General features: G+C 45.0%; 1 protein-coding gene across 3 annotated transcripts in view; it reads right to left on the bottom strand.

The window, feature by feature from the left end:
* AP2B1 (adaptor related protein complex 2 subunit beta 1) overlaps positions 1–16,270 on the bottom strand; it is a 394,518-nt gene that overhangs the window by 18,753 nt on the left and 359,495 nt on the right. For 2 of the 3 annotated variants that reach the window (XM_069791367.1, XM_069791366.1), the window contains exons 15-18: positions 9,069–9,110; positions 7,007–7,153; positions 5,578–5,723; positions 2,920–3,049 (exon numbers count right to left, since the gene is read on the bottom strand). In XM_069791367.1, coding sequence (XP_069647468.1) covers positions 2,920–3,049; positions 5,578–5,723; positions 7,007–7,153; positions 9,069–9,110 — 465 coding nt within the window. The remainder of the gene's footprint in view (positions 1–2,919; positions 3,050–5,577; positions 5,724–7,006; positions 7,154–9,068; positions 9,111–16,270) is intronic. The other variant, XM_069791368.1, reaches the window with a different exon arrangement.

Raw genomic sequence — 16,270 nt, 5'->3', positions numbered from 1 at the left:
AAATACTCGAAGCTCAATGCAGCCTCTCGCACACCTTTAGGCAAGAACTTGTTATCACTTACGAGTGCTGTGCTCTGCAGAGGCAGCTCTGGGCAGGGGGACCACAGCACCCATGAGTGCCAGGTAGCCTCCGAAATGCTGACAAGGCACTGCAAGAGTGTCTCCCAGCAGAAGTTAGCAGCGCACAAATAACTAAGTCAGATTTTCTTTAGTAACAGGCACACTCCAAAGGCATCTGACAGCAGCTTTTTAATCTGTAAGAAGTAAAAAAGATGAACCAGAGAGCAGGGATTGGAGTCTGTTCAGGCCTACAGTGCTGTGTCAAGTCTAACTTTGGTTTTATCCTTTGAATAAATCACTGCTTGACTGGGGGTTGAATCTGAGTCAACAGGTCAAGAAAATTATCATCACTACTTTGGGATGGGAGGGAGAAGGCTGGTATTCATTATCACAAGATGCAAGGTGACTGGCAAACAGAAGACTCTTCAGTTATATTTTACCTAAGTGAGCCTCTGAAAATATTTCAGTCTTCCTCATCTTCTTGTAAAAATGGCTTTTTTGTTAACTTGTCAAGTATTTTAGTTTCTTTGCGTGATTACAAATGTTAAGATTAAACCAGCTGTATTGGGCGAAAGATTAGAAATGGTAATAAAAATAACCTGAACAAGACTTGAATTCATTACTTCTGAAATAGTTGCCTAAGGAACGTACGACTAGTCTTTGAAGTTTCTAATTAACATGACAAAAAGTTGAAAGCTATCAGTTTGGTTACTTCAGGACTTACTTTTCTTGTTACTAAAACAAAAAAACTCCACCAGAATAAGAGCTGAACATAAGGTCCTCAGGGGTTCAAACCAGTCCTGCATCTACTTCAATGTTCCCCAGCTCAGAAAAACCGCATTAAGCAAATTCAACTTGATGAGTGTTTTGGTTCTTCAATGAATACAGCAACATTTGTATTCTCTACTCCTATATTATGCTATAAATTGTTCCCTAAGTAGGTCACCAAAACGATTTCTGAATGTTTCAAGACAGATAATTTCTACGTGAACTCACAAAACAAAACCAGAGCCTTGGCTGTCAGGGCAATGACAGATCTCCATCAAACCCACTGCTGTCAAAAAAGTAAGGGGAGTGCTCTTTTTAACTTGGCATCTGCTATCATGACTCAACTCTTTGCAGAGAAATATACTATTACTCCATATGGCAGCTTCCCCAATTGTAAAAGGGCAGCCAACTTCTATGGCAATGAGAGAGCTAGCAAATTAGCAACTAAGTCTGGCACTAATGAATGCTCTGCTGCCTCAATATAAGGTAGCTGGAGGTTTCCTCACATGTTTTCTCTTTGCTTTGTTCTTGCAGAAGATGCTACAAGAAACAAACTGTGTTCTGATTCCTTTAGAGATTTAATAACCCAAATACTTCACTTCCTTCCTGATCAAAGGAAGCAGCAACTTGAGAATGCCTCATTGAGAGAGTCCCCAGTGTTATGGAGGCAGATCAGGACCGTCACCTCCTAGAGACTTCTAAGCTTCCTTCAGAGCAGGAGGTAGATTTTACCACAGCTGACCCAAATGCAGTGATGCAACCTCATCCTCATGACCTGGACGCAGAGGGAATCCAGCTTTTCCACAAGCTGGAAGGGCCCTCTGTGGAAGACAAGCACATGTAATTCATTCACTGTCCACACGCTCCCCCATCGCATGACTGAGCTCAGAGCCGGAGTGTAGGACTGCTCGTTTGAGCGCCAGAGAAGCTATTTCAAGCTGTTTGCCCAAAGACTCATCAATAAGTCATAAGCCCCAGAATGGAAGTCAAAAGAAGGGAAAAAAAACAGTTGCTCAGGCAGAATAAATAGTAACTTCCATTGCATTCTCTTAATCTAAAAAGAGAATGAGCTGCTTCAAAACATTCCCCTCTATGGGCTGCTACGCTACAGGAACCCAACCTAGTTACATCTCGTGGAGACTTGAGGCGACTGAGACATGCTATGGTGCAAGTTAACCACATCTTTGGGATACTGGGAAAATCATCCTGGAGGACCCAGCTACACAGAGCAGAGCCAGGAGTCACTCTCTGAGCTCCGGTCCACAGAGTGGCTGCACATGGCAGTAGTGGGGAAGAGCCTCCTTCCAGGGAGAACTGGCTGCCTGATGAGTACTTCAAGACCAATGCCCCTGAGGCACACCAGGACTGACGGAGACAGTCTGTGGTCCAAACCAGAGGAGAACATCTCCCTGGATCTGTCGTGCCTTTATCAGATTGGCAGCCCAATCTGATAAAAGGCCTCTTCTAGAGAATGCTGTCCCTGATGTGCACCAACAGCCTCATTAATGGAACATTAGCTGCTTACGTCATTTCTCCTCTGCTTTTCCTAGAACACATCTCATTTGCCTTGGATTAAGCTATCTGGGGCAGGGATGGGCCAATGCCTTTGTAAAGCACCCTGGAAGTTAAGAGCACTAGAGAAATATTAATCACTCAGCAGTTGCCATCTTTCCTGCAATCCCTTTAATTACCTCAATTCTTGCTGACAGCTCTCGCTGCCTGCTCCACCACAGGCATGCACTTTCTCTGTTCAGAACAGCTTCAGTTCATAAGCTCCACCAAACCTCATGCCCAGTTTACAGAAGAGTGTTACTGGAGCAAAGACCTTAATCTACATGCAAGCAGTGGGTTTAAGGTGTTTCAAAAGTCACAAAATTCAAGAAGTCTCTGCTTCAGTCCTTCTAAGAGACACTAGAAAAGGGAATAGGAAGAAGTTTCAGCCAGACTCATGGCCCAAATCCAGGAGGTCTGCCTGGTTACCCTATACACATGATATTCTGTTACTAGAGTCTTACCACATTGTGTCGGGCCAAACAAACTGAGCTAAGCACCTGCTGATCCCCGCACTGCTCTGAATGAGACAATCCTTACCTGGAGGTTGTTCAGAGGCTCCATTTTCATGACTGGTCCCAGAGTGTTGAGGGGCAGGGAGACGTCAATACTTTGGTTTGGCATCAGAGGTGTGTGAATGGCCAGTGGGGTGCTCGGGATGACCCCAAAGCTAAGCAAGAGAAAAACAGAGGCGATGAGAGCAGCACTGCATTGCCCAACACCTATTCCCCCTTTGCCAAGCACAAGCTGGCTCATCTTCCCATTACTCCTGAGCTGCCCCTGCTGTTACTACTACAGGGGAGGAACACAGCTCAAAACAGCAGACACTCAAAGTAGGACAAGGCACAGGAAACTCAATCAGGTCGGTCTTGTTGACAACATGCACCATCCTGCCCAGGAGACAAGCATCTGGGAACTCTTCCATTACCCACGCAGCACTGGCCTATGTGCCGAGCAGCAGCCTGCCCAGCAAGGAGTGGCACTTGGACTCAGACTCAGGCCTCTTGGCTCTCTCTTACAGAGCTGCATAGCACTGCAAATAGAGTATATCACACACTGCATGGCTGTTATATCATTGGGAGCAATGGAAGAAGGAACTGGAGCCAACAGAACAAATAGATAGCCAAGGAGGAGTATGTGGTTTGTAACAGAGCACTGTAGAACAAATGAATCAACGCAGCCAGCTGTCTGGTCCAAAATGACAGCGTCTGGCTCTGTTGCTTGGTTTGAGACTCCTTCAGCTGGAGACATATACAACCATAGCAAAGCGAATGTTTACTTGCCCGTTCAGTCCAAGCGGTATTTAATTCCACAGGCACCTCTACTTAGTGGAGAAGAGGAAAAGTAGCTAACATTTAATATAACACTTCTGTACCATGTACCGGCTTCTTTTCAAAAGCAGATGGAAGTGCAGATGCATAAGATAGTTTTGGTGTCCACTTGTGACTGCGTTTCTCTTTAGCAGAATTCACACTAGCTCAGAGGTGACAGAGCATTTACAGGACCAAAGATGTATAGGTGTGTATTTTTGTTGTATGCACTAAAAACCTGATACTGTCTCTGCACAGAGTCAGCCGCATGTGTATTGGGTATGTCACTTTCAGAAACCAGTAGATGCCCCATTCTTTGTTCTCCTTAGTTTTCACTCTAGGGAGCGGAAATAAAAATATTGTCAGCAAGGGCCTTGCCACATGATTTGCCTTCTGCAGCCATTTCACCTTGGGGGACATAAGCCCTAGTGTTTTCCCTAAGACTCAGAGGGAAAACAAAGTTGCATTTTGCTACTAAGAGGCTGTGATATTACAGCACACTAGAGCTCTAGCTTTCTTTTATTTTTTTTTTTTAAAGCTTTATCCCAAGACTGCAGTGAATGTGATTAGTAGCAGCAGGAAAGGGGGAAAAGCAATAGAAACTTCCCAGTCACAAACCTTAATATTTAAACCTAAAGAGCCAGCCCACTGCAGCTCTTTCCAATGCACCAGCCACAGTGGAAAGCAGTGACAGGAGAACAGTATTTGTAGAAGAGTAAATAGTAGTAGATTGTATTGGGAGCATGTGCTGATACGCTGCAAAAGAAATTGCTGTTTTACTGTACAGTACTTAAACTTCTTACATCCTTGAGAAGTACCATGTAGGTGTGGCTAGAACATGCAGCTTGATGTATGGGGAAAAATCACAAGGAAAACAGCTTTTTTTCAGGCCAATTTGCATGAAATATTTGCATATTGCAGCTTAGCAAAACTCTCCAGAAAATATAGCAGTCCAGAGAGAACATTTACTAAGACTTACTTAGCATAATGTCTTTTGTAAGTAAATATTATTCGTCCCAAGAAATCCCAAATTTGCAAGGCTAACAGTGATATAAAGAGATGGTTTCAGTGGATCTTTAGTATAGCGAACCCTTTTCCAGTGAAAGGATATTAAGAAATACAGGGAACATTCCAGTCACAAGATATTCTTTACAGTCTTGATAAGAACTAGCCTGGTCCTTGCTCAAGATAACATACAGCAAACCGCACGATAAACTCTAACTGGGAAGGCTATTTGTGGGAAGACATCGGGGCTGTACTGCCATGTCATGTCTTTTGGCTGAGATGGGTTTCTGAGAACAATCTGTATGCTCTAAACATTCAAGTGGCTGCTCCTTCTGACAAAATTGTTCTGCTGCCAATTACAGGGAAAACATGTGCCATTGACTCTTAACTTGCAACTTCTTCATTGACAAATAGCTTTATTAATGAGACCCATACTTCCAGACAGTCTGAGGGGCAGCACAGCAATTAAGTCAGGAGGTAGAGGCATTATGGATTGATATTTGTGCAGCTCAAATGCTTGCCTGTTTATGCTCTTGCTTTCCTCGGGGCACTTACTGGCTATAAAACCACTAACCTGCCTAACAACTCATGAGGCTGCTTTAAAACGCTGCAGAGATTAAATGGGGCAGATGCCATTTCAGAGTTAGGAGAATGACGGGACCGTTTGCTGCCTGTTTCCTCACAGATTTATCAGTCTATATTTTCAGCCCTTTCACACAACTGTGGTGTGATGGAGAGTTCAGGCTGTATCATCCAGCTGTTTCCATGACTGCATTATGTACCTACATAAAAGCCCTCCCTATATCTAGCAGTGTAGACAGACTCCTTTCATAGGAGCATGCAATCTTTTTAACATAGCAGACAAAGTGTGTTGTTTTCTTACCTGTTCTTATTGAACTGAATGGCAAAGTCAGTCATGTGCTGTAAAGCCTTATTGGTAAAGTTCATCTCCATGTAGATGTGTCCCTGCCTGTGACTGAACGTGCCTGAGATCTCCAATCCTTTAGCCTTCACTGCAGGCAACCAAACCTTAACACAAGAGATGTCATTTAGCATGAGAAATCTGGCCTGAAGATAACAAACAAGTAGTTTTCCAAACAGCAGAGAAGTCCTGAGTTCGGAAATCCAGCTACATTGGCACATTAAGCCCACAGACACTAAAGAAACACTGCAGGGAAGATACAACATGGGGTGTTGAAAGGAACAAGCTCACCAATGAGAAATAAGCTTGCTGCTCCTAATCCATATTTGTTCACAGCACTCACATAATTCAAAGATACTCTAGCATTAGTGTGCACAAGAAACAGTGAAAGCTTGTGCCCATCACACTAATGTGAGACTTACCAAGTCTGCTGATGGACAGGCTTCTCCAAGGACTTGTTGGGCTACTAGAGGCAGGACAATACTAAAGTTTGAACCAAATAAAAATCACAGGGCTGATACTATTAGCTGTTTGGGTTCTGGATCCCCAAATCATCTTTGTGGGAAAAACCCAAACCCAAATTTGAGTGGTGCAAAATGAAGTACTACTTAGCTCAAAATTACTGGGTTCTTTCATACTTGGTCTTACATATGGTGTAATACTTGCAAGCAGCTAAGGACCAAAAGCTTCAAGTATGCTCTGCTACCTTGGGATCCTAGATTTCATACGATGACTTAAGTTTATTCATCCATTGACTATTTAATAAGAGTGCTAATTTTTGTTTATTCCCTTTCAGGCATGATAGGCTAACCCTGTGGCTGCTCCACAGCCTGTTACCAGAACCACGTTCTGTATCTCACAAACCCTGCACATGAAGCATGCTTCAGTCAGTGCATCTGCGATCTCTGTCACTAACAGAGCATTTATCCGCATTACACTGCGGCATGCTCATCCCAATCACATGATTTCATCTTCACCATCATATTGGATTCCTCCAAATAAACGAATCTTCTATGAAAGTTGTAGCAAACTGTATCCTGCCCTCAGTTTCCTGGGGAAACTTGCTAAGAAGTAGGTCTCCAGGAAAGCTGCTCTGACAAAATTGAAATTCTCATATCTTATATAAGCCATTCTTTAGAGCAATATTGTTACAGGCAAAATGAGGGAACTGCTAAAAAAACAGAAGTCTGTAACTAACAACTAACATGGTCTCCAATACACTGTTACTCTGCCTGGGAAAAAAAACAGGGCATCCCTAATGGGACTGAGTTGAACTAAGGTGCCCTGATAGCACCAGAGACCCACAATAAAGGGGACAAGTGAGCAATCTCAGACTTCCTGTAGCCTAAGGTAAGGCAACATACTGAGGATGTTCATTTTCCTTACGTACAGACTTCGGAGCCACATATCCTCCAGGAGCCATGCCTATACCAGATGAGAGCTCGAAGAGATCATTGAGTCCACTGCTCACCACCGCTGGGGTGGGTGACGGGGCAAAGGTGGCTGGCACAGAGGAGGGAATGTAGGTCTGCCCCACCTGGAGGAGTTAGAAAGAACAGGCACTGATTAACATCACATATGAAGAACACTACTTATTAAATAAAGCATGAACTTGGGCAATATCCTAAATATTTTAAAGCTGTTTGCAGCTTCCCCGCTGAATTATCAATAGTGCTAAATAATGCATTTGAATTCCAAAGCTCTTGGCAACTAATCCCTACGCTCGGCTGTCACCTCAACCATGCAATAGCTTTCACATTGTTTTTTTTATAGCTCCAGTTATCTATTCCCACTGTAGAGGAATCATTCTTCTACTTCTCTCCTTCTCATAAAGACAATATGCTTTGTGGATCTACCCTACATAAACCCAGGGAAAAGAAAAAATGCTTCAGATCTTCCCCCAACTACAACAGTCTTCAGGAACCTGCAAGATTTTGCATATCCAGAGATAGCAAGGGAGTCATGACCGTATTGTGTACTCCCACCCAAAGCCAGAGCTCTGCATTCTCAGCACTGTGGTCCAAAAGGTTCATGACATGAAGCAGAACTAGCTGTCTCTGTCTGCCAGAGGACAACCTTTCTGCAAGAAGGGCAATCCTTCCCTCTCAGGACTTAAATGAAGGCACCAAAAATGCAATATTAACCTTTAGGTGCCCAGCTCCAGGCGGGACAGTCACACTCAAGTTAGACTCCCAGGTTCTCTTCTTTACTATGAGCAGGAAGAATGACGTGCTTGAGAATAGGATTCACCAGTCAGCAGCCCAGAAACAGGCAGAATGACTAAGGCAGGCAATAGGAAATACTGACGACAGGTCTGGGTCTGAAGTCTCACCACTGTTCTGTGTTCAGGAACCCACCTGAGATGTGGTATTTCAATCAACCCTTTGGATAGGGAGGACCGGTGGTTTTATAGAACTGCTTGGTGGGTTTATGCTGGCCCAGGAAGGCAGAGACCTGGCTTTGTAGGTATGATCTCTACAGAGTTAAGTATCTCCCACGTCCTGGTGTGTACTGCCTGGGGGCTACAGGTGTACTGCACCACCAGCTCTCCTCTGCCTCATGCTGAAGTTAGAAAGGAATGCAAGATTTACAGGGAAAGAAGGAGAGAGAATTACTGCAGCCACAACAAGGATCTCTGAAAAGCCCTCACTCCAGAACTGAGTATGCTTTCCTCACTGAATTACTGGCTACACAGTCCTGGGAAGAGGGACTGGAGCTTTCTCCAGGAGACTGCTTTTGGCTGTGGGTTGGAGGCACACTCCCTCCTGCCCACTGCATCTCCAATTCATCTTGCATCCTTTTCCCATGCTTTCCTGGAAGAAGCTGGTAAGCATTTGAAGCCAAGGGTGCTTTGGAAGCAGCCTGAAAGTCTCCCATGTCCTGGCAAGCGCTCTAGGCACTAGGACACTCACAAAGCACAGGCACAGAGAAGGAGGCCGGTGGCAGGTAGAGTTTAGCACTGACCACACGTAGTAGGAAAGCTCAGAGCACCTGATCCTGATGTCCAGCAAAAATCTTACATGGTGTTTGGGAGGAGAAAAGCATTGAGTTCAGACAAGCCTGTGGTGACACTGGGTTAGGGTTACAACAGAACAGGCTTTGTGAGTAGAAAGGTAAGCATCCTTGGCCTTTCAGCTGCCAAAGCGGTTGCACAAGGACTGCACAAGACTGCCAGCGTTAACGCTGGTGCTCAAACTAAAAGCTCTGAGAAAGAAGAGCTAAGCAGATAGAGTCAACAGCTCTGGCCCTGGCTGCTCTTAGGAAAGCCCAGGTGGCAGCTGGACTCAAAGCAATATAGGTGGGGACCTGTATGTTTCAGTTGCATTTGTCCATTTTCAAACATTTTCAGGGATTTAAAGCATCTTCCAGCACATAATGGGTGAGGGCATGTTTAAAAACCCTGAGCTTTGAGCAGCTTTTTAAATTGGGGAAAAAAATGGAATGGCACTTACTGCCGGGCTTCCTCCAATGCCCCCGCCAAGGTCACTGCCAAGCTGAAAGAGAGAAGGAGAGAGAGGAGAGAAAGACCGAGTTCATTTAAGCCAAGTGTCAGATGGCCGGAGTGAAGCTCAGTTGACCGCACTGCTGCGAGCACGTCTCACTCGCTTGCCGCATACAGGACAGACAGAAACGCAATGATGGGAAAGCACAGGGAACAGAGGGGGTTTTTTGCCATTGTGTGAGCAGAGCTGTTTGGAAATTACCCCACGCACCTACTGCGGACAGGAGTGTTTTGCAGGTTAATAAGAACAAAAACTCATCCCCTCTTGCACCTGTCATCTGCACCAAAAACTCTGCGCAATTCTTCACGTTTCATGCATCAGTGCTTTCCCTTCAACCCACCACGCTGGTTGCCAGCAGTCCTGAGCAGCTTCACAAAACCCAGTGGGGTAACTGTGAAATGGAATAAAAATAAAACTGACAGGAAGCTCACTTCCTGAAAGCTTTAGTTTTCTAGGGAACAGCTACAAACTACGGGAAAACACAATGCATCTTGGCTACATTCCTCTGACATGTGGCTCTTTTCAACAACAAGGAAGAAAGAGAACAGGATACATGCTGGTATTACAACAGCTCAGATAGGTGGGCTTTGCCTTCCCTTTGAAGATGCCCCCCTCCCTTAGAAATGAAAAAAAAACAGCTTTATGTGTTAATGGGCCACTCAAATGGTAAGGAGACCTACGGTGCACTAAGATATTTCAGTAACCATCTCTGCCAAGCTACACGGCTACAGTTTGAAGTAACTGAAATAGCCACGGTGTACCACCTGCGCAACCCTCCATAAACACTAAATCCTCTCTGGTACCCTTCTAACAAACCATCCTGCAGCCCACCTAGAAGCTGTCCTACCATGAACTCCCTTTACAAAGCACCCAGACCTCTTTCTCAGTGATAAAGCCCATTTTTTAAACATCCACACCATTCTACAAGCTTGAGAGAATTCAGTGATCAGGACAGACTCCAAAGCTGGCTACAAGTGCTGTTTGTGAGTACAACATCATGTCTGTGAATATTTATAAAGCACTTGACAGATGACTGATAGCCATGAGGAAACAAGCACAGATCTGCAGCGGTTATTTGCTAGAGACATCTCCAGGCTTATCTGTGTCCTAGGCATTTGTTCAGAAGACCATGGTAGTTTTTTGCCTAGTGCAGGGGTTTTTTTGGTCACATTCAGACAAGGATCATGACCTGACAACATGCATGGAGGATGAAGCAAGTGCAAGGGCGAGGTAGGAGGAAAGGCTGGACTGGCAGACCAGAACAACACAGCTCGCCTCGTAGATGGCTTTGCTCTTCCATTTGATTAGGGTTTGGGGAGTTTGTTTGCTTTAAAAAAAAAAAAAAAAAAGCATTTGACAAAATGGTTCAGCTCTAGGTATGTTGTTCAAATATACGGTGATGTGTTAAGATATTGAAAAAATGCACCATATAGCTAAAGCAGAAGCTTCCAGGAGTGTCTGTGCTTAGAGCCAAAAAGGCTCCAACCTTTTACCTCTGCACAAAAGACTTGGAAATTTAACTTTGTTCTGGTCCCTGCTAGCCTGTTATCTGGGATATCTCATGGCAAATATATTTTACGCTGGTCAAGAGATACCATAAAGGTTCATACTTCTCTCCCTCAAAGCAGAGATAAAAAGGATAAAACGCCTTGAGAACAGCAGCAAAGTCACAGACAGTGACTTACTAGATGATAACTATCCTCCAAAAAACCTGTAAAATTTGACAAATCCCTGTGCTATTCTGGATCCCCCTTCTATCCCCTGGCATCTCTCCTTCCCCTAGTCCCCACAGGAGTCACCTGATGCAATATTAGCTACCATCAGTAGATGTTAAGAGAAGTACAAATCACACACAATTTGCCTTTAGTTAAGAAGCCTTCAGAGCTTTTTTCCTGTGTGAGACTTGGTTTATCCCTACTTGAAGTCATGGCAGAAATTTATAGGACATCCCTCATCTTCTGCAACGGCCACCTCTTCATACCTCAGCATGAGGCCATCTCAGCAATCCATCCTCTTGCTGCCCATGGCAGTGCATTGCGCAAGTCCAGTTTTTCTTAGCTTACTTAGGAGATAAAAGCGAGCGATTCCCAAGTCAAAAGAATCAGTCACAGACCAAAGGAAGCCAGCCAGAGGATGCAAATCCAATTAATACTGAGCTTATAAAATAGGGCTTATTACACTGTCAGGTCTCCCCCACTGAAACAGGCTGGCAGAGCAGAGTTTTGTTCTACAGACTGCTCTTTAAGCCAAGCTGTGTTTTAGATTAATACATCAGATCATTTACATCTTGTTACTGGCTCACTGAGGAGTAATAAATGCAACTATTACACCTCATCCCTATTCATAGTCTTGCACGCAGATGAACTTCACACTTTATACTGACAGGCAGTGAAGTCCAGAGGAAAAGAAAAAAGGGTGAAGAATCCAGTTCACTTCCAGATAATATTGCATGCAGGGAGGATTTCTGGTACTGTTGTCTGAAGCAGGAGAAAGACTGGTTTATCAAGCAGCAAACATTTTACAAAGGGTATTATGGAAATGACTGAATAATTCTGCATAATCAAGCCAGATGTTAACTATTCTACCATTTCCTACTACACTCATCATAAGAAGCTGCAGGCTAGGAATCCAACCTCGAAGAAACCCATACACTGGTATCTGCATGTACTCAGTGTGAAGGAGGGAAGGAATGACATATTGGGGTTCCTCAAGTTGTCTGCAAGTCTTCCATTTTCCCTAGCTGTCAGGCCTTGAGGGAAAACTAGAAATTGGATTTATTGCTTGTCTTGAGTCGAGACTCCAGCCCTCACTCCCTACAAGGCAGAGAAAAAAAACCCTCACTGGCTCAGACAATTTACCATGACCCTCCTTACATTTCTAAATTGCACCCGACATCTCTGCTTTGTGGTAGAAAAGATTCTTTCCAATGCCAGGAAGCTCTGACCTGGTCCTCCTGAAGCCACGCTTTACTCGTAGGAGAGGTCTGCACACAGTAGCCTGCCACTCTCTTGGCTCCTATGCTTGGGACCAAGCACTGCAGATGTGTGCTACAAAGCCGCAGAGCGAGCTCAAAGGAGCTGGCAGCTTCACCAGGTCCCTACAGGCAGAGCTGGCTCTACTTATATAGTGAAAAGGGAAGTGACAACATATCTACTTCAACAGAAATTAAAGGGGGGAAGTTAATATAGAACTAATCAGTTCCACATCAGATCTGGGGTGCACTACCCATTGCAGCAGCACAAAGTCCCTTTCTCCATTTTTCTTGCCTGTCACTCTGCCTTAGCACCAATGCTTTCCTCATTCAGAAACTACAAGTCTGGTTTACCCAATCCTCCTGCAAGATGCCCAAGACCTAACTTTATTCCAAACTCAAAATGATGAAAGAGACGTAACAGCGAAGTGTGTGAGTAAGAGGGAAGGAGGAAGACAGAGGGAACAGGAACCAATTACCCACGGAGTGTCCTCTCCCATCTGGAGTGACAGGCAGAGTGCAGAAGGAAAGAAGCAGCTATTAGTCAAGCACGAAGTGCTGCTGAACCAATTCCCAAGGGCTGGCAGCTCTAGTTAACCATTTCCATTCATCTCATGGGCAGGCAGCCACTCCTGTTGGAAGGACATCGTGAACCTGCCTTACGCGAGAGCAGGCAACAGCGCCGCAGAGGAGAGGACCACGTTAATACAGCTGTCAGCCCTACTCAGGCTGAAATGCTCGCTGTGAAGGTGGGGTGGACGAAGGCTGCCACTTGATGGCCAAGGGGAATTGGTAGCACTGCAGAGCCCTCATCCTGAGCCCAAAGTTGGCCTGCTTGCCTCTTGCTGAAGAGCCCAAAGTCTCTGTCCAGGATGAAGAGCTGCCAGCTTCAGGAGATGAACAGGGAGCCTTGGCCACCAAACACATGAAGTTCTTCAAACAGGAATTCTCTTTATTCCCTTCAAACCCATCCTGCCACAACAGCACTCAAGCAGCCACATGGGTTTAAAAAAGATGCTGGGCTCAACCCTGTATCAACAAAAACAGTACTAGCACCTATTCCTAAACTGCATCGGCGTCTTTACTTTGTATTAGTTGGCCTGGATGGCATTGCAGCTGCTCTGCAGTTGAAGAGCAGTTGCCCTGTAATTTCAGCTCCATGTAAGCAGTTATGCTGACTTATGAAGTGTAGCAGTGCTGGAGTTACTGCATTAGGAGGGTTTATTTGCATCTTAACAGCAGCTTGTAATGAAGTGACTCTGCTGAAGTGTTCATGTGATCTAGAGGGGTTACAATCACTTCTGCAACATGACGTGAGGCATTTAGAGCTCCAAAAAAATAACAGGGAGGGTGGAGCCAGGGACAGAAGCTGCAACAACCACTGCTCCACAACTGCTTTGCCTTGTGTCCATAGCATAGCCAGGGCTTTCAGAGCAGCTATACATTTCATGAAGCCATAATTCATGGGTTAACAGGGGACAATTGATACCTTCTCCCTCCCTCGCACCCCAAACCAAGAGTTAAGCATCACAGCTCAAGGAGCTAGATGAGAGCGTGCACTCAGTTACCCAGCAGCAAGGAACACAAGGCATTTACCTAACAAGAATCCGGTGACGGGGCTGACTGAAATGCTGAGAGCACAGTTGCTGGCAGGCCAATTGATCTGGGCTAATCCTGTTAGAGACATCTTAACTGCAGGACAGATCATGCATGGTCTGCATCCTCTGACATCCTGATGGGCTGTAGATATCTCATTGCAGACTCCGCTGTGGCTCACACAGAAGCATTTTCAGTACCTTGTTTGCTGCCTATATTATGTGTCTGTTTTCATACTGCCAAGCCAGGCTTGCAGAGGAGAAGGGCTACTGTCCAAAGCAAGGACAGCTGTATCAAAGGTGGTGGAGGACAGGTCATGCTGCCAATACCACGGTCACCAGTTTCAGCAGCACTTACTACTAATACTTTACCTTGCTGAATGATTTCCATCAGCAAACGAAACTAAGTACTAACCATTTTCATTTCCTAAAGTGTAAAAAAAAAGCAGCTCTACAATGCTGTGGTGGTCCCATTAGTGTTACAGCAACAGCAGCCTTAAATCAGACATGAATGAGCAACCCACCAGAAGAGCTCCTTTTCCGTATCAGCACTGCTCCAGCAATGGACACATGCCCTTTGTCAGAAATCCTAACAGATATCATTTCTAGATCAAACCAGAACAGCCCAGATCAAAGGAGATGCTTAGCTCCTTGTCAGAGGCTGGAGGAGCACCCTGGGGAAGCATCACATCCACTGCATAAATAGATGTTGGGGCTGACCTAGCATAGACACTCACACTGTAGTTCCAGGAAAAGGTAAATGAAGTAACTTTCCCAAGATTATACATAGCAAGTCACTTGCAGAGCCAGGAGAGGAATCTGGCACCCAGGGCAGACTGGGGGTCGCTTTTGGGCTTCCACAACTACATGAGGCTTCCTACTCTGAGTATATGAAATAACTTTGTAGAAGTTGTTTGGTTTTTTTATAAAACATCGGTGAGTCCCTAATCAAACCTCAACAAGCAACAAGCCAGGGCATTGTCCGCTAAGGCCAGACCTTGAACTCTCCACTTGAAAGCAGTCAGACAGGGAGGGAGTGACACCAGCAGCCCCTGCTCATCAGCCTTTTGGATGGGGCAGGCACTCAGGACCACTGGAGCAGGCGTTTCTTTCCAGGCTGCTAAGCCTACAGGTGCCCAGAGCCCAGGACACCCCATGGGAGAGGATGAGCTAGCACTCAGGTCCCAGCCCTCCATCAACACTTCAAGGCAAGCACAGTGGTGGGATACAGCACTGAACCGTGCAGAAGAGACCCTGGGGGTCAGACTCCCCTATATCCAACCCGATTACACAGAGAGGCACAGCTCCAGCTGGAACAGCCCAAACCAGTCAGGTATTACAGAATACTGTGGATATCCAGTGTTTATCAAAAAGCTTTACAATTCAGGACATAAATCAGTCTGACTAGCTGCCAGCCTTGAATCAATAATATTCTTGTAGATGAGTGGCTAGAGTATTAAATAAAATCCTTACATAACAGACAATCCAAGCCTGTCCATTCCTACAAATTTACTGCTCTGCCCCCGGGTTGAAAGCCAGCCTCCTTGGCTCCTGGCCACAGTGCCGTGCTCCTGTTAAACGCACGGACTCACAGTGAGCTGCACAATGTGCCGGGCAGCACGGAGCTCTCATGCCCAATGGATTTTCAGAACAAATGAACACACAAAAAGGTTTAAAGGCAAAATGACCCTGGCTCATTATAGCACGGACAGATATCCTACAGAGCGCTGCATCAACAGTAAACCAGGAGTTGGAGGGCTGCCTATAATCTGCATGAAGTTTAGCCACTTAAGAGCCGGCTTTAAGGGGATAAAGCATCAAACTCCAGCTCTCAGCATGCACAACTCCGCATCCGGCAATCTGCTGTCCAAGCAAGTTTTGCTTCTCCTACATTAGTGACTGGTATCACTACTTTACACTGTGGAGCTGGAGATCTCAAACAGCTTTGTAACAGTGGTCTTGGTCACCATTTTACAGAAAAGCAAGCAAAGCAGAAGAACAAGATCTGCCCAGGGTAGCAGACAGGGGCACAACCTGGAACAGACTCAGTGCTGGCTCTGTTCACTAGAGAACAGCTCTCCGTAAGTCATATAGTGAGTCTGCTCTGGTTATAAGCAAAGCATATCTTGTTCTTGTACTAAAGGCCCTTTTTCTCCCTTTTTTTTTTTTTTTATTAAATTGTTAACACATGCTCAGCATCTGTGCATACACAATATGCATGTTACATCTAATACCAATTACAGGACTCGCTGCGGAGATAAGAGTTACTCACTAAAGAAATTAACTTATCAAGCAGCTGGAGTCTCACTGGTCATGGGGATAAATATCTAGCAACGCTGAGGAAAATTCAAATGAACAATATTAATTTGGTGTTTTTCCAGTTTTACACCATGCAGTCTCTATTTAAATGCCTGGAAGAAAACAAAACCCCACAGTTTAAAAAATGGAAATGCAGAATGACATTTGCCGTGGAAGTTAATGCTGCTGTTGATTTTTCTGGGTTAGTCCTGTTGGGACTTTCATTGCAAAAGCATCCCTCTGAAGACAGACACGCCCTCCAAAGACAAGGAGGTATTATCAAATAC

This window comes from Haliaeetus albicilla, chromosome 9, assembly GCF_947461875.1.
Source record: "Haliaeetus albicilla chromosome 9, bHalAlb1.1, whole genome shotgun sequence".
Classification (NCBI taxonomy): Eukaryota; Metazoa; Chordata; class Aves; order Accipitriformes; family Accipitridae; genus Haliaeetus; species Haliaeetus albicilla.
The sequence above is the reverse complement of the archived record's forward strand: the minus strand, read 5'-3'. Positions and strand labels throughout refer to the sequence as shown.